Here is a 25,864-nt window from a genome sequence, read left to right as displayed (position 1 = left end):
AAGACTATTTGATTCTGGTATTTCAAAACTTAATTATAAATGGGTTACCCTTTAAATTAAAAAAAAAAATGGACTGTGCTCAGAACCAGAATTTTGAGAGGTATCAACCCCACCCTTGTACTGATCGTTACTGCCTGTTAATAGCGTGAATTTAATGACAAAATATTAAAAGTAAGCTTTATATTCCAAGATTTATAATTAGATAATATGACTTTCTATCTTCAAAATAAGTTGGCTAAATAAGTTAACTGGTTAACCTCAGCCAATATGGGAATGTTAGCCATAAGAGCTTATCAGACACAACATTGCTACAAGACACATGTGTGGAAGCCACATTACTGCATCTGAAAAGTAAAACTCCACTTAGTCTTACCGAGTAGCTACAAAAATGAGTGCCTGAATTTTCTTGGCAGAGTTCTAAATTTAATCTCTGGGGAGATGTAGGTTAGAGTAAAAAACAGATTCTGATCCAACCCATTGCAGCTGCTGCTAGATCAGGAGAGCGGATGAGACAGGCCACAGCTGAGCAGAAGCGTGCTGCAGCACAAGTTCATTGTCAGCGCGGGCTCCTCCCCACTCCTCCAGGCTTGCAACGCCACTCACTTGCCAAACCTGAGCCCAAACTCAAGTCAGAACTGAACACAATGGGCATGAGGTCATGTTTGCAGATCCCGATGAAAACCCAGTCCTGCTGAGCTTTCACTTCTGATGGTAAATCTGCTTATCCGAGAGTTTTCTGATTGCATTAAGGAAAGGCAAATATCATGATAAACTTTATGTGAAGGAAACAGAGTTGAACAACAAGAGAAAAAGGCCTTTGTACTTGGAAAGGGAAATGAAGGAGATGACGGAAAATATCAGTATTCGGACACACACCCAGGAAGATAAACACGTGTGAACCAACCAACCTGAAATTCTGCATGAACTGCCGAAACTTGTCCACCCTCTTTGCTAGTGGCACGATAACGTTGATAAGCGTGTGGGCCATGTTGAGTTTTTCTTTTTTCACTTTCATGATAGGGCCAAACGGTCGAAACAAGACAAGTCGTTTGAACTCGTGCTTGTGGTCTCCTTTGAAGGTGAGCTCATACAAAGTGCCTTTATCCTTTTCTGTTCGGTAGATCCCTGTTACCAGAAAAACAAGGAGAGAGAGTTTTTAATTAACCCTGGCTGCTGAGTGTTTCGTAACTGAGATCTACCACAAAATGCCTTTTAAAAAATTAAGATTAAATCGCTACATGTAAGTTACTAGAAAACTCAAAATGTTCCCTATTGAAAGTACCAAAACAAATCAAAATACCATCAATTTAAAAATCTCAGTTATGAAGACTTAATAAAAACATGGAAAAAAACTTGTAATGTTGGATACAAAACTGTGTTTATCCTGTACTGAGCATTTAAAAAAAGGACTGTTAGGAAACATGCCAAAATAAGACTAGCTATGATGTGATGCCTTGTTTTTTCTTTTCTGCTATTATTCAAATTCTCTGCAATATGATGAGAAGGCTATTAAAATTCTTATTTTACTGAATTAAAAAGTGTGTGTTACTTACACAACTACTGATAGTCAACTTTGTATCCCACAAATATGTATAATCAATTATGCTTCAATAAAAAACGACTTGGGGGAAAAAAGTGTATGTTAAAATGATCTTTTAGAAATTGTAGCCATTTCAGATGAACTGACCTCAGTGATCTATTTGGGGCACCAGGAGTAGCTCAGGGCCAGTCACCTGGGTTATGTGGCCCCCTGGAAGCTTCTGGAAGCATTAAAACAGACAACAAAATACCCAGTACGGTGGTGGGCACACACCATATTCAGTTTCATTTCTTCCTTCCAACCTCTAAGCAGCATGGCCAGACTCCTGGGTTCCAACGCTGGCCCCACAGGTTCACTTTGGGAAATTACTTAGCCTTTCTGTGCCTCCTTTTCCCTACAAGTTACTGTGAGGAATACACGCTCAAAAATATTTAAAGAGGTTAGAACACTACATAGCACATAGAAAACTAAGCCCTCAATAAACATTAGCTTTCATCACGACCCCCTTCTTGTGAGAAGGTGGGGAGGCAGAAGAGAAGTCTATTTATGTGCCCTTCACGATGCGCTCTACCCCGTGTCACTGCTGCTGAAACTCCACAGGGTGTCACCTGTCAGGGTGAAGATGTGAACTCAGCATCTCAGCTCAACTCTCACGATGAGCCTCCCGAGGGCCTATATGACAGAATTTCCCTATCTAACGAGCAAACGATTTCCCTGACACCTGAGATCCGTTTCTTTCCCAATATCACTGGTATTGTGGGTGTTTTCTGTACAGTCAGAAAAACAAAACAGTAAAAGTCAACAAATCACCAGGTAACCTTTTATTTTGATTTATACAGGAGTTCCCCCCTTATCCACGATTCCCCTTTCCACAGATTCAGTTACCTGCAGTATAAGGACAATGAGATATTTTGTGTGTGAGAGAGAGACTACATTCACATAACTTTCATTATAGTATATTGTTATAATTGCTTTACTTTATTATTAGTTATTATTGTAATCTTACTGTTCCTGATTAGTTAAACTCTATCATAGGTATGTATGTATGTATGTGCAGGAAAAATCATGGTATATACTTGTATAGGTTTGCTACTACCTGTGGTTTGAGCATCCACTGGGGGTCTCAGAACGTATCCCCCTTGGATAAGGGGGACTACTTTACCATGTTTTCTCTGCCACGTCTCCTTCTTTCTCTTAATACCCACGATAGCTGAGGACGTGCCTTCCAGTCTTTGAGAAGCTACAGAATAAATCCCCAGGGACAACGTCTGCCTGTGGTTGGTTACAGTTTTTCAAGTTCTCACAAACCACGTTTCTTTCTTCCTTCCCTCTTCTCTTCTTTTGTGGGAACTACACATTTTCTTCACAAACTCTGCCAAGTTCTCTTCTCTGTTCCTTGCCTTATGGGAGCTTTTCATCCTACGGCCCGGGCTTTACAGCCTCTTTGATCTTGTTCAAAGACTGGATCTCTTCGAGGTACCACCGAGCGGAGTCTGTGCTGGGAAGCTTCAGGGTAGCCTCATTTCTCCTAGCCACCCCTGAAGATCCGAAATGCACAATCCACTGGCGTGGGCACAGGTGATCAAAGGACCCAGGCACACAGTTACAAGGACTAAGTTCTCTTTGGAAACCCTCACTGATCCTTTGGGTAACAAGGCATACTGCTCAACTGCCCTCAAAATCAGGGCAGCTGAGAGAGTTCTGCTGAGCTCGCATTGGAATAGAATTCAGAGTCCCTGCAGAGCCAGTCATGGAAGAAAGAAGGTTCATTTCCTAGGAAGCTCAAAAGACTTCTTTGAAGATGTTAAGTGGTTCCCTTCAAAGTCTGTTAATTCTTTCAGGCAAGTAGTACCCGCTGGGGAAACAGGCTCTTTCCTACCTCCAACGTGGTCTAGAGCAGCTGGGTAAGCCACTGACTCCCAGGGCCTATGTGAGCTCGGGCTGAGGCAGACAGGAGTCACGTTCAGTCACAGAGGGCATGTCTGCATCACTGACATTGGCCTGCTGGGCTGGTGCCTACATCTTGTCAAGTTTCTGTCATTCACTGTCAGCCACGTAACTTCACACAGCAATAAACACACAAAAGGCTGCTGACAGTTGAACATACAGATAAAAATGTACGTGGCTGGGGACTGTTTTTTCAACTGAGTCATTTTCTTTCTCTGCACTGGGATAAGAATCATTAACTTTTAAAGATCTAAATCCACACAGTTGAAAATACAGGTAGCAGTATACTTAATCCTGTCTTAAGACAGGACATCTGTTTATAAAGCACCCAGAGAATGCAATAATTCCTATGAATAATGATGCCTGTAACCATATAACAGTAGCTGCCGTTGTGGTGCCTGCCCCATCAGTGTGACAGGGATCCCCATGTGCACAGTGGGGCTGGGGGTTCGAGGTCAGGAAGGTTGTAGTGCCCAGGCTAACTTGGCACCTCATAACTTGAGCTGCTTTCTCATTGTCTCCCGTATACTATGCCCTGAAACAGTCATTACCTGAACTCTTTGGCATGTTTCTCCATACTGTCTAATTATTTTAATTATGTCTTATGAATCTGAAGTTAGATCCCTTAATTTCATCTGTTTTAAATATAGGCTATTTTAAACTCTCTTGCAACCTACGTCCACCAAACCCACACCCAGCCAGCCATCCACCACGCCCACACCTACACAGTCCCACTCCTGCACACAGAGAACATTCTCAGTTCATCTTCTTTTAACACAGAAGACAACACCTACAAGAATCCTTTTGCCTCTTGGAAATCTTTAGGGGTGGAAACACAAAGGAACTGAGAAAGGGGGGCAGAACTTTCTGAGGCGGGAATGGTTTTGGAGCCAATAGGCTGACATGTGCTAATGACAAATACAAAGCAAATTAGCCCCCAAAAAGCCTTCCCTGGAATATTCTATAGGACAGTATCATTTTGCACATTATGCAAATTAAAGATCAGGATGAGAACTTTGCAGCTAGCTTAGATCTTTGTTTAGGTGCCCTACCTGGCACCTCCTTTCCTTTCCTCCCTCCATAGGTGCTAAGCTCACTTCCAGTTGCGTGTTTTGGCTCCCTGTGCAAGCACCCCAATGCCTGTCTTATCTTACTCAAGGGGCCAGGCTCTAGGACACCCAATGAGGTGGGGGCATTTCCACATATCCAAGGTACAGCTCCTAGTCTGCTGCAAATGTCTACTCCTTCAGCTGGCAAGGAGCTAACCAGGATACACCCTGTCTACACCCTGCCTTCAACTTGGGACCTTGGAATCATGACGCCAAAGGGCAGGGAAGGTGGCAGTCCTCACATGCGTGTTCTCAATCCTCACTCACTCAACATGTGTGTGCACAGGTTGTGACGTGCTGCAGTGCTGAGCCCACGCTGGACTCTCCTCAAACCTCCAGCCTGCAGAACATCATCTTCATCCTCAAGAGTCCCATCCATCCACGCTCATTCTCAAGTCTCCACGTTCATCCCCGCCTCTGCCACCTTCCTGTATGGAGCCTCGGTCTCCCAGCTGCATAATGGCAGTCATCTGCCACCCCACGTCCCAGCCTCCAGGGTCCAATCCATCCTGCACATGTCCTTTGGCCCTTCACCTGCCCATAGTTCCACTCCAGTCCTGCTTTTCCCCTGGCTCAAATCCCCTACCAGCTTCCCATAGCCTCGGAAGAAAGTACCAGTGCCACAGCCTGGCCTTTAAGGCATTATCTGGCCCCAGTCTACTGCCCTCATGTGAAAGCTGGGCTCTGCTTGAGCTGGTTTATACTGAGCACATATAACTGTCCTTCCCAGGTAGAGAAAATGGAACCCTTGTGCACTGCTGGTGGAAATGTAAAATGGTGTAGCCACTGGGAGAAACAGTTTGGCAGTTTCTCAAAGTTAAACACAGAGTTACTATATGACCCAGAAATTCCACTATATACTTCTGGGTATATACCCATGAAAATTAAAAACAGGCACCCAAACAGATACATGTGCTCGCACAGTCACGTGCATAGCAGCGTTATTCACAATAGCCAAAAGACAGAACCCAAATCTCCATCAACACATGAATGGATAAACAGAATGTGGTGTATACATACAATAGGATATCATTCAACCTTAAAAAAGGAAATTCAGACATGAGCTACTACGTAGATGAGCCTTCCTGACACTGTGCTAAGTGAAATAAGCCAGACACAAAATGACAAATACTGTACCATTCCACTTAGGTGAGCCACCTGGAGTTGTCAAATCCAGAGATGCAGAAAGTAAAACGGTGGGTGTGGGAGGGGGCAGTGTGGAAGTTGTGTTTAACTGAGATAGAGTTTCTGTCAGGGAAGCTAAGAAAAGTTCAGGAGATGGGTCGTGGTGATGCTTGCACAACAGTGTTAACTTACTTAATGCTACTTAGCTGTCTACTTAAAAATGGTGAAAATAGTAAGTTTTATGTTATGTGTGTTCTACTACAGTAACTGCTCTCCTCTGAAAAGGTCCTGCACTTTTTCACAGACAGGGATCCACCAGCCACCTCTCCGCCTTCTGCCCCTTCTAAACCTGACCCTCCTCCTCTGGGAAGATTCCCAGACACTCTCAACCCACAGTGATCACTCATCCTCCAGACACTTCAGTCTCAGAGCTTTTAAACTTTTCTGAACTACTTTATTGGCACATGAGAGCATGAAAGGACCCTGGAAATCATCTAGTCCAACCTTCTCATTTCACAGATGAGCAAACTGAGACCCAGAGAACGTGTGATTTGTCTGCGTTCACCTAACTTAGAGCTTTTCTTTATTTCACCACACAATTTTGACAGTTGTTAAATAACAGTTATCTGAATTCCTAATCTATAACCCATTGAAAGTAGTCAATTTTGAAAGGGGGAGATTTTAATGGAAAAAAAGGATATTTCCAACAAGAAAAAAAAGAATATCTGGGAAAGAAAAATCTGTAACGGGCAGAAATGCTGACAGTAGTAATACTGTCTGGTAACCTCCTGACAACAGGGAAGGAAACCAAACATTAGTTTTAAAAAAGTTGTAATTGCCTGGGATCATTTAATATACAGAAAAAACACTCCACCCATGTACATTGCCTTTGAAGACATCACTGTAAGAGCATATTCTGTTTACTCTGCTCAACACGAGAAGCAGGTAAACACCTGAGAAAGATTTTACTCCAAAATAGTAACTTTTTGTTTGTTTGTTTTACTATTTTGGTGCTTTGGTTACCTAGAAAATTCTGCTTAGATGGCATATTTCACTCCCAGACCACATGAGGTAAATGAGACATCACTACAGTGCTATGTGCCGTCACTTCCTGGCTCTATTTGTGTAGGCAAAGCAGTCGACACACAGCATTTGTGAAAGAGATGTCCTAAGACTGCCATGAATCCTCAAATGCTCAGATGCTGTATAAAGTCAGTCATCCCCCCGACAAAAGGCAGCAAGAAAGTACACACTTCAAAGCTTTTCCTCATCCGCTGGGTTGCAGAAATGCTCCTGACTTTCTCCTGCATCGTCATTCATCCATTTACAGCAGCTTTTGGACAGGTCCTTCCTCTGTTATCACTGTTTCAACTTTCACTATAAATTTCTTTCACTTGATAAGAAATAGTTGCACTGACTAATGTACCTGCTGAAATAATTCATAAATCACCTTTTCTTATATATTGCATTTGGTGAGTATTTGTTTATGTTACAGATCCAAGCAGACAAATCTAATATTTGATTCTTAATCTGTCAGAAATTTCTAAGGACCTCACTTAGAGCACCTTCTCATTTCACCACTAGTCATAGCAGTCAACTTTCTTTCCAGAGCCTTTTTAACCCCCACAAACTATAAAGTACCTGTTGCTTCATGAAGGCCCCTGGGTATTTGATAACGGGTAGAAAATGAAGTATGTTAAGATTCCGGTGCAGCAAGGTGGGGCTCTTTACCGGGTCACCTGCCAGCCTCACGATTCATATTCAAATGACATGGTTAGTTTTGTCCTTATTGATTTTTCTTATGGCTGTCATTTACTCTGGGTTGTGTTCTATATTGGAGATATAAAGATGAATCTGGTAAAATCACTGTTGCTTTCAGAATTCACATTCTAGAGAGGAAGACAGACAGGTAAACAAAGCAGGCATAAATCTGATGAATCTGCCTGAGGTATTAAGAGGACAAAAAGGAGGGGGTCTCCACCTGGAGAAGGGTATGGACAGTCTGACAGATGTTTCTCCAGAATTGAAGACTGAGTGATGTTTGTCAAGACTACAAAATCAGAGAGGGCTTTCTAAAGAAGAATAATAGCATAAGCAAAGATACCAAAAAACAAACAAACAAACAAACAAAACAAGCAAATAAAAAACAACTTGTTACGTTTGGCAAACTTGAAGCAGTTCAGCAAAGCTGGCATCGAACAGGAAGGTGTGGGAGAGAGGTGGGAGACGAAGCTGCAGAGTCAGGTCGGGCCACACCATGCATGGGCTGCCAAGTCATCCTCACAGTGCAAGCTCTGTGCTGGAGCTCAGGGGAGTGAGGCTGGCCTTTGAGCAGGGGAGAGATGAGATCTTTCCAGGACTATCGCCTTATAGCAGTGTGCAGCATGGATGGATGACGATGAAGAGATCAGGGTACAAAGAGGAATGGTTTGGCAAGAAACGCCAAGAGTCTGAATGACGACAGATGCAGTGCAGACAATCAGAAGTGGAAAGGAGTGGAGAGAACCTGGTTGGAAAATGGGATGGCAGGGGAGGGAGAGGGAGAACGGTAGGGTGACTCCAGTTACAGAGAAAGACGTTATGGGCTATGCTGATTTGAGGAGCTGTATGAGCAGGTCTGCAACTCGGCTGATAGGCCTTTTTTAGACACAGAGATCTGGGCGTCCCAACTCTATAAGCTGAAGCTGTGGGTGTGAGTCAGATCAGCCAGGACATGTCTGTGGAGCAAGAAGAGGGAGCCCAGATGCAGGCCTGGGACATACCAAGCTTCAGGTGCAGAGCACACGAATCCACAAAGGACACCGAGCAGTCCCAATGACAGAGAGCTCAGAGAAACAGAAGTGAGCACGCCAGGGACCCCAGCGGACGAGTGAGGGACTGCTGCATGACAACCGCTATGTCAGGGTTAGGTAAGAGGAGGATGACATGGCCCGCCGGAGCAAGCAGGAAGGAGATCATTGGTGACATCGGTCCAGACACGTGACAGGGCAGCAAGGCAGTGTGGGGTCGATTTGAAAGATGAAGAGACACGAAGCTGCAGCAGTGAGATGAGTATGTTTCTTTCATCTCCTTGAAACTGTCAAGCTTATTCCCACCTCAGGACCTCTGCCCTTTCTTTGCCCCCTGCCTGGGAGGCTCTCCTCTGGGTTCTGGCGTGGCTAGATCCTTTTCACCATTCAGGTCTCAACCCAAATGCTACCTCCTCAAAGAGACCCTCCCTAGTCCCCCTCTGAAGGCCCCCACCACGGCAGTCATGTCACCACCTTCACATCACCCTGTTCTAGTTTTTCATCAGTGTTAACTTTCCTACCCTCCACTGGAAGGCAAACTCCCAGAAAACCAGAACTCTGTTTCTGCAACCTTAAGAATATGTGCTGCACAGAAGAAAGGGAGGGAGAGAAGGGAAGGTGCTTGGTTAAAAAGGGAATAAGCACAATAAAGTAGAAGCAGGAGGAACTTACAGAGTTGTCATAGTGTTATATTTTTTAAAAAAAAAATTGCAAAGAGAAATATAACCGCTTCACGTGCTGAAAGGAAGAAACAAATAGAAATAGATAATAAGTACACATGGATGGAATGAGAAGGTGAGAGCAGAGGGAGCTACAACCCAGGGAGGGACATGGTAACAGACAGGGAAGAGTCGCCTCGTCCCCAGAGCAGGAGAGCAGGAAAGCAGGAGAGCAGGTACAGGCGGTGCAGAGTGCAGGCGCCGGGCAGAAAGCCCAAGGTGCTAATGGAACTGGCATTATTAATTTCTTGGGGTCACAGAATGAGGGGATTAAAGGTGGGATGATGACTTGAGAGGAGCGCTGCAGGGCTGGGGTGGGGACACTGGAGAACAGGAGATGCAGCTGAGTAAGGAGGTGGCAAGGAATTACAAAATATCTCCAAGGTGCTGCTGGGCTGTTGCTCATGCATTTGCACTGACATCAGCACATGCATTAGGTGACTTTCCTCCTGCAGCAGGGAGAACGCAGGTCAAGGAGGAGACAAGATGGTGACTCACTGAGCCAGGACTGGGCACTGCAAGACAGGGGTGGAGGGCGAGGACATGGGCACTGGGGGGGCCCTAGTGGGAGGAATTCATTCTGGGGTCCAGGCAGGAGAGGGAACCTGGAAAGGAAAGGTAGAGCTAAGGGACGAGAAAGAGTCAGAGCAGAGGGTCAAAGTGAGAGCAGACAATAGAGCGACTGAGTCAGAAATATTAACAGAAGGAAGAGGAAGAAAACGGGTTCTGAGCATGCTGGAGTTTAACCTGTTCCAGGTGACAAATGGGCCCAGGAAGTGGCTGCCCTGGAAACTGGGCCTTTCTGCACTTTTCCCCAGTTCTGTCTTGAGTTTCCCCAGACTCTGCTTGAGACCTCAAGATCTCTTTCCACCTTCAGGCCTTACTCTTCAAGGCCTGTGGGTTTCTTTTGAGAAGCAGCAGATCCATCTCTTTCCACCACCTCACTTTAAGAAGCCAGTGGTTAGAAATCACACATGCTAGACGCCTCGCTGGACTACGTGGAGTTTAAGAAGCCAGGCGGTGGTGGTAGAGGCAAAGGTAAGAGGGAGTGCTGCAGGGATTCCAGAACAAACATCCGAGGAAGTGAAGTCAGAGCAGCCATTATCAGGGTGAGTTTCCGAACAGCTGCAGGACTTCCTCTCAAAACACAGTGGAACAGTGTATCCAGGATGTTGGGGAAAAGCAGAAAACTTAAGATACAGGCAGCAGCCATGAGCGGGAGTTAAAAGGTCAAAGACCAAGGAATGTGTGACCAAGCTATTGTCTTTGGCCAACCAAAGGCAGCAACTGTTAAGTTACTTGTTCAAGGTCACAAATGATATGCTCACAGACTGGTGGGCACCCGACTTGAATTGAAGAGCAACGTCATGGTAAAGCTCTTTAAAGGACATCAGCTTTGCCATGAAAAGGATGTTATAATGTGTCTTTCTTTCCTGTCCTTATGTTCTTTTTGAGACTGACTTTTGATTATAGAAAAACATCAGGAAAGATGCTTCGAATGGCTAATCAACTTTCCCAAGTATATCAGAAAAGTCAGTCTTAAAACTCACCTTTGAAGGTAATGTATTATTGAATGATTTGTCCATTTCTGTATCTTTAAGATATGGGATTAAGAATAACATCGACTTCTTCATCAGGCTACTATGAAGATTAAATAAACGAATGCATGTAGAACACATGTATGCTGGCAGCACAGGAAGCACTCAGTGATGCTGGCAGTAATGATGGTAATTGTCATTACCATTGTTATGACCGTATCACCCCACGTTGCTCCAGTATTTAGTGTATTATTGCTCTCAGTCAAACAGGTCAAAACTCTAGAGCAAACACCTCCACTTGCTATGTTGGCATTAAATATTCTTGAAAGCAGAATCCAGTTACTAATTTTTTTTAAACCGCTACTGTGGACCCAGAAGTGTGAGGATTCTTGATATTCTGGTAAAAAGCATCATGATATATAAATTATCATGTAATACTTTGGGTTAAGGTAATTTTTTTAGCAATAGTGCAATAGGATTTTTCTTTAGATGCTGCCTCAGAATCCCATTTCTAATGTATGATATCAATTGAAAATTTCAAATCATTGACCCCAAAGCCATTTGTCACTTACCAGGACCTTTTATCTGACTATACCACCCGCCTCCCCCCACAACCATCCATATTGGTTGGCAAAACTCTGTACCAGTCACACCTACAGCCCCATCCACAATCACTAAAATGATTAGAACAGGGTCTTTCCCTCTGTCAGACACACAGAACCTTCTGTCTGTCTTCCAGACAGGCGTCTGTGGTTGGACAACACTCATGCCAAAGACTCCCAGTCTAATCCTGGTTTTATCACTGACTTTGTATCACCTTAAATAAGATATTTAATGACTCAGGGTTCCTATTTCCTGGTCTTAAAAATTGAATCACAGTGTACACAGTGTATGTGTATTTGGAAATTTGATTAGCTATTTGAAGCATCTTTCCTGATGTTTTTCTATTCTCAAAAGTCAGTCTCAAAAAGAATGGAAGGACAGAAAAGAAAGATGAGTTATAAAGACATTCAAAGCATCAACATCAACTGCTCTGTGCTTCAAGAAAAGTCATAAGTTGTGTGTCTTATAAGTATTGATTTTATTTAACTAACTCATCTAATGAGTCAGAAGTAGGAATTCATTTTAACCTTACAAATAGGTTACAAGATTGAACTCACTGGACATTTGGGGAAAATATATATGTATTTCTATGGACCTTCTAAACTATGGATCAAGGAAAGAATCATAAGCCTAGAAAACAGGTCAAAGTTTTCTACCATAATAGACATTATTGATCTGTATTTGTCTATGCCAGTAGAAACTGGTAAGCTTGAGAAAATACATATTCTTGGGCTTCACACCGGACCTATTAAATTATGGTCTGAACACTAGCGTTTGGGAACCACTGGTTTACCCAAACTAGTCCATTATGAGTCTGCAATGAACGTAAACACTAAAAATGAAGAATTAGCCACTGTAATAAATAATAAAATAATGGTTCAAGTGAACGGAGTTTCTGATAATAGAACAGCAATGACCAAATGCCCATTAAACAGGTGTTATAAGAAAGGCTGGATCTGTTATCTCTGTTGGTTCCATGTGGTCACAAAAAGGGAAAGGACCTGATGCCCACACCAACCCAGAAAGTCAACATGAAAAGCACACTTGTAGACCCGATTCTTTTTTTCTCCCCTCGTTGAATACCTTATTTCCTAATAGAAAGAACGTTTGAAGCTATGGCCCAAACGTTGGAAGTATTTTAAATGAAATCTGAACAACACATCATTTCTTGAAAACATTCTAGGGCCCCAAGGACAGTAGGGTAAAGTCAAGATGCAGTGAGTGGAGGGACATCTCTGTTAGCCCATTAAGCCAGTAACTCATTCTCAATGATCCCTTAACAAGTACCTTCCACTGCTGGTAATAGACTAGAGCACACAGAGATGCTTTATTCGCATGCACCCTGCCCGGGATGGGTGCAGATTTCAAGCACAGAAACAGAAATGAGCAGCTCCAGTTCTGTGCTCAGGGCTGGGGTGCTGGGAGAAACCCCTCACTCTCTGGGGACATTTCGGGAAGGCCATCCAGTCAGGGAAGTATTTGAGTTAAGCTGTGCAGCAGGCACACTTAATACGGGATGGGCAAGGAGGACATTCTAGGCTGCTTGACCAAAATATACAATTGTATGGAGACATAATATGGTAAATTCAGAAAACTACAGAAGTCCAGCAAGGCTGGGAGAGGGGTCAGAGGAAGTTATAGACAGACATGAAGCCGAAGGACTGGGCAAGTTCCAAATCACGAAAGGCCTTGTTTTGCCATCTTGTGGGCTTTTGGTTTTGTTTGGATGTTGGTTTGGGGGTTTTCTTCTATTTTTGGACAATCAGATAGGTAAAACACAACCCATAACAATCTGAATCTTAAGCTGTAAAAAAGTATGTTCTAGTCATCATAAAGTTATGAAGAAAAGCCTCTGGAGATTTGCTTTCAATTAGAAAAATGAATCCTGTGCCAGACTTGCCTCCACATTCTTAGAAAATGACACAGACACGAGCACACACCTCAACTGATCACCAAGGGACAACGGGACACACAACGAGAAAGTAAAAAGTGCTTTTCCTTTGGGGTGAAGAGCACACTAGAAACAACTTAAATACTGAATATTGGCAGCTTTGAAGTTTGTCAACCCAACAGGGACACCCTTTTAAACAGAATAATCTGCCTGGCCGGTTAGCTCAGTTAGCTGGTGCACAGCCTTAGAACACCAAGGTCACACGTTCAGATCCTTGTGCAGGTCAGCTGCTGAAAATAAACAAATAAATAATAATCTGCTCAGAATGCCAAGCTACAGTTCGGTCATGCTAAGTACCTGTGAGGTGGCAAGTCCTAAAGGGTCGTCTTAGATTACAAAGCCAGGGAAGCTCTGCCAGAGGCAACCCGGCTTGGGAGAAAGGCCTGAATCTTAATTCCATTCGAGCATTAACTTGTTCTATGACTTTGGGCAAAGTCAATTCTCAAAGCCTCAGTTTACTCAACTGTACAACACTGGCGCTGAACAATACATGACCTACCACGAGAAAGCAACAAACCAGAGGAAAGAAAACTGTCATTGTAGGACTATGATAGCTGCTGCCTCTACATAATTCCTACGGCAACTTTATTACATAGCATACGACTGACTGATGCTGCACCGCTAAAGAATAGAAACAATTCCATAGGATGTCAATATAATGTGATCTGTTAGATATACGGTTTTCAGATGATCATTTAATACACAGAAGTTTTTAAACGAAACTCAGAGAACCTACAGGAATAGATAATATTTTCCCTATTTAGGTAGCACTATTTTTTTCTCAAATGAGTCATGACCCCCCAAATTCTTTGACAAGGTTCCCATCACCAGGAGGTCTCTGTCCCCTCCCCTCAAATCTAAGTGGGCTTGCGACTCCTGTGACTAAGGGAAGAGAGAGAGATGATGCAGCTTCCACTTTGCTTGCAGGAACATTTTCTCCTGGAGCCCAGACTGCTACGTAAGAAGCACAACTACCCCAAGGGTGCCATGCTGTGAAGAGGCCACGCCATGTGGACAGGCCATGCACAGACATTCCAGTTAGCTGTCCTGGTCCTCATGTCCGTCACAGTCCAGATGACAGATCTGTCAGTGAACAAGCTCTGCAGATGATTTTGGCCCCCAGCTGTTAAGTCCACCACTCAGCCTTCAAGCCCAGACATGAGCCCAAATGAGACCCAGACAGGCTGGAGTAGGGACAAGCCATCCCTTCTGTGCCTTTTCTGAATTACTGATACATGGAATCTGATGGCCTATGAAAATGGTGCCACTAAGTCACTAAATTCTAGACACTTTTATACATTAACGGTCATAACTGGAACATGAGTATCTGATAATTATTGATAGACAGAGGTTTTGATATTATATTCTCTGACAAATTCATGGCATGTAAATATGCTAGGCTGCTCATTAAGGGCAGATGCAAACCTTATCAGTTACTGTGCTTTTAGTATTATTGACATCCTGTTATGACACACTAGGCATATGCTGGGACATAAAGTCACTCCATCTCTACATGGAGCTGGGCAGTGGGAGTTCTCTGGGTAGGAATAAGATTTTTCTCAGAAAAAAGTTCTGGATCCACCAAACACACAGACAAATGGGTGGCTGAGACCCCCAACTCCCAATCAACTGAGCATGACTACCACAAATTTAGCTCAGAAAACTTTTCAAGGGGATGATAACAAACTCTTACTTTGGCCATAAAATCAAGCAAATACACAAAGATCCCTTGGTCAAGTCTCCATTGATAGCCATTTTTAATTTAATCTTTTGGTGAACTCTCTAAGATAAAAATGAACCTTGGTTATGTAATTAGTTAACTTGGGAGCTATAAACTCTAACATATCAATAATTATTGAAATTCTAAATGGTCTAAATGTACCAATTAAAAGGAAGAGATTGGCAAAGTGGATATTAAAAAAAACCCACAACCCAACTATAGACTGTTTATAAGAAACTGACTTCAAATTCAACAACATAGGTAAGGCAAAGGAAAAAACAACAACAAAGATTAATCATGCAACAATTTTTAAAAAGGAGTGGCTATATTAGTATTACATAAATACTTAAAAACAAATAAAATTATGAGAGACAAAGAGGGATATTATAAAATGATCAATCCACCAGGAAGACATGATCCTAAATGTGTATATACCAAATAAAAAGAGCTTCAAAATACATAAACAAAAACTGGTAGAGCTGAAAGAAGAAATAGACAAATGCATTTTATAACTGGGGACTTCAGTCCCCCTTTCAGCAACTGATAGAACTATAGGACATAAAATCAGGAAGGGTACTGAAGATGTGAACAACATGACCATGAACAGGATCTAATCAACATATAAAGATACTCTACCCAACAAGAGCATAATACACATATTTTTCAAGCACCCATGGAACATACACCAAGGTAGCCTATATCTTGGACCATAAAACAAGCCAGCAATTTTAAAGTAACTGAAATTATAGGGTGTCTCTCTGATCATATCGGAATCAAATCAGAAACCAGTAACAGAAAGACAACAAGAAACTCACTAAACACTTGGAAATTAAACAACATACTTTTAAATAAGCCATGGGTCAAAGAGGGAGTCTTAAAAGAAAATTCAAAAACACATACAATAGTTAACTTGCTGTATCAGGTTGTTCAGTATAGAAGAGTTGGTGTTATAGGAAATCTAACAAGGATAATTATTTTGGAACAATTTATTTTAAATCATTTTTCCTGACAGTGATTACACAGGCTTGTTTTCTGTTAAGTTCATAACAATAGAAGTATGAGAAAATATGCCTGAATATCTTAGAGCACTGCCTGGCACACTGGAGGTGCTCAGTAAATATTTGTTGAATGAATCAAAGCGTGGCTTTTTCTCTGTGTGTGCACAGGAGAGGCAGTAAAAAAGGAGCACTTAAAAGCACAGGCTCTAGAGCCAGGGCACCTGGGTTCAAGTCCCAGCTGTGTCATCTTGGGCAAGGTACTTATACTTTCTTTGCCTCTGTGTCCTCACTCCTAAAATAAGAATGACCATAATAAAACAGCTGTCTCATAGGGCTGCTGTGACAGTTGAAGAATGTATGTAGTACTTAGAGCAATACACAAAATATTCCAAACACTTCATAAGTATTAGCTAGAATATTATTTTGGGGGGTGGGAAGACCGACTCCAGTTTCTCTCCAAGTGGTATGAAGCCATGTACTAGTTACAGCGGGTCAAATATATTTCATGATGTTCCACAGAGAGCATCATAATTTTCAGAAGCCTTATCCCTTACACTGGCGCAGGCTCGAGGACTATCAGCTATAAGGTTGTCCCAGCTCTAGATATGGTGATTCCAACTACAGCTGCACAGTGGAATCACCAGGGGAGCCTTAAAAATACTGACACCTGGGTCCCACTCCCAGAGATTCTGACGTAATTATTCTGTAGTGTGGCCTGGACTCCCCAAGAAACTGTAACGTGCAGCCAAGGTTGGAAGGGATTGCTCTAGGGAATATGATTTCAAAGCTTCCATAATCTAGAGGTTCCCAAATGGAGGCAAAAATCATTCACAGGCACGGGTACATTTGGGGCATGGGTACTTGACCACTAACATATGGTTACTCTTCAAAGGAATTCTAGGAGTTAAGCAATGACAAAAGTAACGCTTCCCCTTTCTCTACCACCAAATTGCTCTATTTCTATAAAGTGCACCAGTAAAGGAGCATTAAATGTGGCTGAGACTTAATGTGACAGAGATATTTATCCCTTGAAGGTTTAATATTCAAATAAAAACAGGTGTGAACAACACTGAACCAAGAAGAGCTTCTAGACCTTTTTGTCATTATTCTCTTTAAAAGGAACTTAGAGAACGTTCTGCATCTTTCCCTTGTGTGTCACAAAAACAGGCCCTGGTTTTCCCTGTGCATATACAAAATCCATGCTGTTTTTGTTTGTTAATGATTGGATGGTGGACATTTCTATGAGAAGAACATATAGAGGAAATTTAGGGAAGCATGAAGAAATTTTGAATGCCTAGAGAATGGCTTATCTGATGGTGTCATAGACATAGAATGCAAAGGTAAAATCTCAAACGGTAAAACGTCATGTTAATGACTGCAATTATGAGATGCAGGTTGTTATGATATGAGGAAATGGAATTGGAAGAGAGATGAGAAAATATTCAGCCCTCTGTCTCCTCGATTTCACATAAAAAATATTTGAAGTTAAGAAGAAAAATAATGCCACAATAAAAAATATTACAAATAAAAACTAATATAGTATAACAACTATTTAGACAGCATTTTCATTGTTTTAAGTATTAAAAGTAATCTAGAGATGATTGAAAGTATACAGGAGGATGTGCATAGGTTATATGCAAATACTACACCATTTTATATAAGGGACTTGAACATCCTCAGATTTTGATATCTATGGAGTTCCTGAAACCAATCCCTGATGGATACCCAAGGAATGACTGTGTTATACTTCAGAGCAGGGATCGATCTGTAAAACTTGTGCATAACTTGTCTTCTGGGTCCAAGACTAGACATAAAGCCAGAATCATTACAGCTGTCATCAACACAAACAAAGACACCACAAGGGCCATAGCTATATATATATTTAAACACACACACACACACACACACACACATAAAACAAAAACAAAAAACCCTCTAGTCTCTGGCCCCCCTTTGTATGACAGTCTGTTCTTCTCTGGAATACCATGGGGAAAGGTCTCTTAAAGACCTGAAGACAATCTGTGTTGGAGAATCAGGGTTCTCAAAGTGCCTGGCCAGTAGTCCAGGTACCTGCAGGCTGCTGGCCTTTGGTTTTATCAATGTTAATAATTTGGTACAGCTGGACTATTCTTTTCCTTCCATTATTATATTGTAAGATCTGGACAGCACCTCATTTTCCTCATTAATTCCATCATATTCTCCTTCATATATTTACTGCTTCTTAACCGTAGTATTGGGGGTTTATGAAGAATTCTGGTGCCACACAAGGGTGTAAGTACTGCTGTTCTAACCAGGTAAATATCTAGAACTAAGGGACGTTCACGCAGACACAGATGCAGAAAACCTGGACTGTTAGTATTCCTCACTAGCACCCCACCAAACCTGCCCCAGCCATGAGTTATCTTTGAGATGAGGAGCGACACCAATATCACTGGGAGAAAAGTGGGGGGTCTTCATTCTCAGTAGTCACCCTGAGATCTCGCACAGCGTCACCTGCAGTCCAGATCCATGCTGTGCACCCTGTCGCTCTGCTGCTGGGGTCTCCACAGGAGGGAGGGAGCTCAGGTCTGGGCACTTAGCAAGTTCCACTCACATCAGGTCATTTGCCTGCATGCACACCTACAGTGTTTCCCCTGCTAGAAACATCACGTTGAAATTCTTTTCCCACGCTTTAAAGGCTATCGTTAATCAGGTACTAGCTTTAGAATGAGACTGATTCTCATGTGCGGCTAATAAAATCACACGCGCTCTTTCCAGTCACATCTTATTCTGTCCAGCCTTGTTTGTCACTGCACCAGTCGGCTGGGTCTCTACTTGTCTCTTGAATGCCTCATACCCGTCCTGCCTCTGTGTCCCCTACTCCCAGTCAGCACCTTACTAATAGTCACAGTCCTGCTTTTATATTCACGGATCTATAATGTATCCGTTTCCCAATTAGGGCAGGGATTACATTTTCTTTTAAAATCTTTGCTACACCCTAGGGCCTAACAAATAGATGCTTAGCGGGTGCTCAATAGACACCTGTGGACAGGTATGACCTTAGAGCTGCTGTGTAGTTGGGGATCTAAAGATCTCTAGCTAACTGTCCCTGACCCAGGGTCTTCATTAAGGGATTTCCAAACCTCCTCCTGACTCCCAATGCACTGCCTGAGACACACCCAAGTGAACCTTAGAACCACCGGGGGAAAGAGAGTCCAAAACTGAGGACAAACTTACATTCTTACAGTCAAAATGATGTCCTGTTCATTTCTGTATCCTCAGCGCCCTCCATATCCTCAAGCTGGAGCACAGAAAAAAGTGCCAAGCACATGTGGCCATGTGAGTATACAACGAATCATGTGACTAGAATGTCCATCCCCAACAGTAATTCAGAGCTTAAGTCAACAAACATGGGTCAACCCCATTTTATGAGCAAAGCTAAAAATGATGGAGATACAGAAATAAAACAGTATTTTCTCTTCCTAAGTCACACTGAGTGCAACTTTTGAGTGCATCTAGAAGTACATGTAACAATTTTTAAGCATTTCAAGGCTGGCAGGAGTAGAGGGGATTTTTTTTTCTATACATGACAGCTACCTGATAGGATACAGGCAAAAACGTGCCTGCATTCACATATGAGCTCTTCCCATCCACTCTAAATATCTCATGTCTCTCATTAAATACACACACACGTGCACACACGCACACCCCTACCTCCAAATAGATCCACAAAAAGCTTAGAAGAGCTACTGCTCTATTTCCTTGCTCTCCTGCACTGCTAAGCATCGAGATTAGCACTGTCAACTAGAATTTTCTGTGATGATGGAAATGTTCTTAAAATATGCTGTCAAATAGCTATTGAGCACCTGAAATGTGGCTGGTGAAATCGAGGATCTGCACTTTTAATTTTATATGATTTTCATTAATTTTAAATAGCCACACGTGGAGAGTAGCTATCATGTTGGACTGCAACATTTAAGTTATATAGTCTACGCGGTTATATAGGGACTCAGTTTCCTCTCCTTCCTTTCCTCATCCCACTGCATTCTTCTTTCTGTCCCCACCACTCCACTGAAGAAGTTCTCACCCATCCGGGTCATCAGTAGCTTCGTGTGGCTAAACCCAATAGACACTGTCCATTCTCACCCTGCTCCAACCTCCTCTGCATTCAACGCTAATGCTCACTCTCCGCATCTAAAATCGCTTCTTTCCTTGGCTTTCAAAGTGCCAAATTCGTCTGGTTTTTTGCCCCTCTCTCTGGCTTTCTTTTTAGTTGCCTTCACAGGTGCCCATCCTCTGCCTGTCACTTAATTGTGGGCGGTCCTCAGAGTTCTGATCTCAGATCTCTTTCGCTCTGAACATTTCCACAGACAGCTCATCCACCTCCACAGTTTAAGTTTGCATCAGTACCCTGAGAAGTCCCAACTCTATAGCTCCCAACTTGGTGTCTGTTTTGAGCCCCAAACTTATATTCCAACTGTCTTGATCATCTCCCCTTATGTATCCCAGAGATGTCTCAAAATCACCCACTGAACTGGGCTGATCATCACGCTGGTCCAGCTCTTCCTCTTCTGGGGAGCAGTGAGTGGCACCAGCATTCAGTGAGCTGCCCACACCTGAGCTTCCTCTTCTATTCCTCCTTCTCCATCCATGTGCAGCACCCAGCGAGCTTTATACAAATGTCAGCTACTAGTATTATCTGATCAATCTTCAAGCCCTTTGGGTTCTAGAATCATCCACTTCTCTGCAGATCAGGCTGGCATCATCTCAGCCTGGAATCACTACAGTAGCTCTCTGTCCTCCTATGCTGAGTCCCTCCAATTAATTCACCACAGAGCAGTCAAAAAATATTCCTAAATATAATTCTAATAATATTACCCTTCTGTTTAACCCCTTTTGGTGGATCTTCGCTATCATCAAGGTAAAGCCCAAAGGCATGTAAAGTTATGGCACTTCATTATATCTGGTTCTCAGTGACACCCCTGGTCTCATCTCAACATGCCCTGACCCCAGACTTAAACCTCCAGTCAAAGTGGATTCCAGCGTCTGAATTCCCCTGCTCTGCCTTACCCCAGGGCTTTGTTCAGTGCCATTGTGACAACGTCCCACCCCCAGTCTACCTTTTCCCTCCCTCTCCAGCTCACATTCATCCCTCAAGACTCAGCTCAGAACATCTTCATCTGGGAATCAATCCTTTCCACACCTTACAAAGGTGGGTTCAATGGCCTTCTTCCCACGTGTTCCCACACAGTACGTGTAAGCTCTGTCATCTCAGTAGCACCTCAGCACTGTCACTGATCACCTGCTTACTTGTCTGCCCACCCCACGGACAGGAGGGAAACTCTCCTAATTCATCTCTGTTTCAACCATGCCTAACTAAGTACTCAATACCGTTGAGTAAATAAAATGAATATATATAGCAACAGCCTTTATTTCAATGGATTATCCTTTGATAGACTTACTTATACTTTAAAATAATATAAGGAATGTTACCGACTTTCTCATTTTGGAGTCAATGTGCCAGGCTGCAAGGCAGCCTAATCACACGACGCCTCCAGGTTCCCAGACACCAAAGATGACCGATGTCATGGGCTGAATTGTGTCCCCCCCCCCAATTCATATGTTGAAAGCCTAACCCCAGTACCTCAGAACGTGACAGTATTTGACAATAGGGTCCTTGAAGGGGTGATTACATTAAAATGAGGCAATTCACTGTTATAGTTGCTCAGGCTAACATCCCCGAACTCATCTCCAACTCTTCTTTCTCTCAACAATCCAATAGCAAACGATGCTGGTTCCATCTTCAAAATACAAGCATACTTCAAAAAGCTCCTGGAAAGACTCGCATTATCTTTCAATTCTATTTTTCCACGATCTTTTGAAGTACCCCATGTACCAGATTCTGACCACTTCTAACCACCTCCACTGTTACCGCCCTGGCCCAAGCCACTGTCACCTGCTGCCTGGTGCGTGTAGCAGCCACCTAACCATCTCCCTGCTTCTACCTGCCTCCCCAGAGTCTGTTTTCAACAAGACATCCAAAGTAACCCTTATAAAACTTAAGTCATCCAGCAGCGAGATTGCTGGATCGTATGGCAGTTCTATCTGTAGTTGTTTGAGGAACCTCCAGACCATTTTCCATAACAGCTGCACTAATTTATAGCCCCACCAACAGTGTAGGAGCGTTCTCCTTTCTCCGCATCCTCGCCAGCATTTGTTATTCTGTTTTCTTGGTAATGGCCAGTCTAACTGGTGTGAGATGATATCTCAAGCAATGTGTTTTCTTTTCCCCCCTAAAAAAGTATTTATTTATTTATTTATTTGTGGTTATACATAGTTATGGGATACAGAGTTGACTATCAGTATTTGTGTACAGCATATGATGATCAAATCAGTATTATGAGCATGTTCATATGACAAATCACAACTACTCTTTATGTCCTTTACCCAATTACTAATCCCCTCCCACTCCTCCTTTCCCACCTCTAGTAACTATGGGTCTTTTCTCTCCTTCTGAAAGTTCCGTGTTTTATTGTGGCCGGCCTTCCTTCCTTGCTTCCGTCCTCTCTCTCTCTCTCAGCTCCCATTTATGAGTGAGGACATATGGTATTTCTCTTCCTGTGCCTGGCATATGTCAAAGGGACACCTGCACTCCCATGTTTATCACAGCTCTATGTACAACAGCTAAGAGTTGGAACCAACTTAAATGTCCATTGATGGATGACTGGATAAGGAAATTGTGGTATACATACCCCATGGAATGCTATGCCACAAAAAGGAATGAAATTTTGCCATTCACAGCAACATGGATGAACTTAGAGAAAATTATATTAAGTGAAATAAGCCAGATACAGAAAGAGAAGTACTGCATGTCCTCACTCATAAGTGGGAGCTGACAGAAAAATAAAAAAAGAAAGAGCAATCACAATAATTCCTTGAACTTTCAAAAGGAGAGAACAGAACTGAGGCCAGCAGAGGTAGGAAAGGGGTGGGGAGGGCTAGGGAGAAATTAGTAAAAGGCCACAGAAAATGTTTATGTTGTGCAATGACAAAATAAAAAAATAAATAAAATAAAACATTCAAGTCAGATCATGTGACCCTTCTGCTTAAAACCGGCCAGGCGTGCCTGCCCCTGCTCCTCTGACCACAGCCGCCTTTCCTCTCCCCCCTCACCCCTGGCTCTGCTCCAGCCCGGCAGGCAGGCTCCTGCCCAGAGCTTGGGCACCAGCTGCTCCTGCCATCGGGAACCCTCTTCCTCCAGATGGATGAATGGCTTGCTCCTTCCCTCCTTTAAGTTTTTGCTCAGATGTCACCTTCTCGATGAAGCCCAGTTTGACTGTCTTATTTAAGACTGTCATATCCTCCCCGACAGTCCTTACCCACCTTAAACTCCTTTATTTTCCCTCTGTAAAGGGAATCACCTTTCTCATACCATGTAATTTACTTATTTAGGTTTAGAGTGTACTGTTTCCTCAACTAGAATGTAAGCTCCGCAAACCAGGCTTTTCTTCTGGATTATTGCTTCCTGATCCCCAATGCCTGGGACAGTGCCTGGCACACAGCAGGTGCTCAGTATGAGCTGTTGAAAGAATGCTAACTGAAAAGGCTATCTGCTTTTTAATGCCTGTGTGAATGGATGGATACCAGGATTTACGACACGTCCACTTAGGAAGCCAAGGCAAAGAGAAATCCTTTAACCATTATTTTGGGGGAAGAAAGTTAACCTACATTCAGATGCCACCTTGCACTTTTATGCAACACTTCTTTTCTGAAGAATTATCTCAATTTTTTTTTCTTCAGACAACGCTAAAGAGCTTAAATTTTATTCCTGAAAGCTTCTGCTTTAACATTTACTCATGTTCTGCCCCAGAGACTCATTTATCATGTTAATATCCTACAACACAGCATTGCTTTAAAAAGACAAACAATTTCACTCCAACCAACACCGAACAAGAACATTTCACCTCCCACTAGTAGCTACGGTATCTGGAAATAAAATGATGAGTTTCTTTTGCTGTTGTTCTCTTGCTTAGTCAAACTGGGTCCAGATCCAAAGAGCCCTGGATACCCAGTCTCCATGACAGGGAGGTCTCAGGTCACAGCCCATGTTGTAAGAAGGGGCCACCGTGTGTCAAGACCATGGTGGGGCTTGCACCTCGTGCAAAGGGTGAGACACATGAGCTCTGGGCCTGAGAAACTAGAATCTAATAGCAATTAACATGATGGATGGAAAGTCAACAAGAATAATGGGTGAAATTCCAGAAAAGAGCAATGGCCAGGATGCTGCTTCAGCTAAGGTGCTTGGTACACGCCTGTTATTCCCGGAGGTTCTCAGCACAGAAGTGTCTTTTCACAGGCAAACCGATACCCTTCCTACACCACTAATGATAAAAACACTGTAGAGATCATGAAATCACTGAGCTCTCTGCTCAAAGAAGGCTTGGGGTTTTAGCATGAAACGATGGCAGCCCAAAGAATGAAATGCGAAAAAATGAAAACTCACATTCCAAGATATGCTGAAACAAATAACAAATGTGAATAAGCACTGATATTCACCCCAGATCCAAAATTCTCCATATCACACGCTTCCCAAGAGACACCCTCTTACCCCAATAGACACAATATACACGAAAGACATGATTAATGTACTAGTTATGTTAATATACTAGAGATGTTTTCAACATGACCACTGACAACCATAGAATCAACACAGGGTTAGATCAGAATCCTAATTCTATGAAAAAGAACTTCTCAAAACTTCTTCACTAAAAAAAAAAAAAAGAAAAGAAAAAGTTTAGTTTTGTTTATGTTAAATGATATTTTGAAAATGATTCCAGAAAAGGAAATGAACCTGCCACTACTCAATGGTGTCAGTGAAAATCGACTATGAATTCTGAAGGGTATGAAGGGCCAGGGAGGGAGTCTTAAAAAATTTCTGGGATATAAAAGTGCTTTTCCCCAAATCCTACCAAGGAATAGCAAAAGCAGTAGTAATAATTGCTAACATTTACTGTACCGGGCACTGCTATGAAAGCATTGTGTGTATTACCACACGTACTGCTCACAGCGTCCTATGAGGCAGGTGTCAATAATGTCAGATTCACAGACAGAGAAACTGAGGAGCAGAGAGTATAGGCACCCTGTGACACAGCCGAGATTTAAATACTGGCAGCCTGACCCCAAAGCCAAATTTGAGAAGACAGCATTGGGATGGGATTGTCTAATAAACTGGAGGGTTTTCATTTCACACAGGGCCAGGATTCTTGAAAAGTAACTATAATTATACCCAGTTATGATTATGTGCAGATAAGTCCAAGGACAAATGATGGCCCCCATCTGAAGGGCAGAAGATGCATGTCCTATAGGTAGAAAACGGGGATGAAACATGGGGTGACCAGGTCACCTAGGAGGGGTTAACTGCAAAGAGAACATTGGGAGTACACAGTGCGACGCAGGGTGTCCTCAGAAGAGAGAGGAGAGGGACAGTGGAATAAGTGAGAGAATCAGGATGACACTAAAACAGAAACACCAAACCTACAATTAAATCAGCTTTCTGCTTTAAAGAGTCAAATTCAAATACACACAGATATGGGGGAATAAAATTGTCACATAAAATCATCATTGTCAAACATTTACTGAATATCTATTATGGTGGTGATTTTTACATGCTTAGACTTTAAATTCCTAGTCTCTCTCTCAAAGGAAAAAATCGAATCAACAAAAACTCACTCATTGCTCTGCAGAGCCATCCTTTTCTTGGGTCTCAAAGGAAGCTTTCTCCTTCCTCCCTTCCAAGGTCAATCCCTCTGCTTTGATCCTATTTCCTCTGTGAGTTCATTTATTCAT

At 42.7% G+C, this 25,864-nt stretch overlaps 1 protein-coding gene across 5 annotated transcripts in view; it reads right to left on the bottom strand.

Annotated features, from left to right (window-relative positions):
• Positions 1–25,864, bottom strand: part of CSGALNACT1 (chondroitin sulfate N-acetylgalactosaminyltransferase 1) — a 304,182-nt gene that overhangs the window by 41,585 nt on the left and 236,733 nt on the right. For all 5 annotated transcript variants that reach the window (XM_063085938.1, XM_063085936.1, XM_063085940.1 and 2 more), the window contains one exon: positions 909–1,125. In XM_063085938.1, coding sequence (XP_062942008.1) covers positions 909–1,125 — 217 coding nt within the window. The remainder of the gene's footprint in view (positions 1–908; positions 1,126–25,864) is intronic.

The sequence above is a fragment of the Cynocephalus volans genome, chromosome 2 (genome assembly GCF_027409185.1).
Source record: "Cynocephalus volans isolate mCynVol1 chromosome 2, mCynVol1.pri, whole genome shotgun sequence".
NCBI classification, from domain to species: Eukaryota; Metazoa; Chordata; class Mammalia; order Dermoptera; family Cynocephalidae; genus Cynocephalus; species Cynocephalus volans.
The sequence above is the reverse complement of the archived record's forward strand: the minus strand, read 5'-3'. Positions and strand labels throughout refer to the sequence as shown.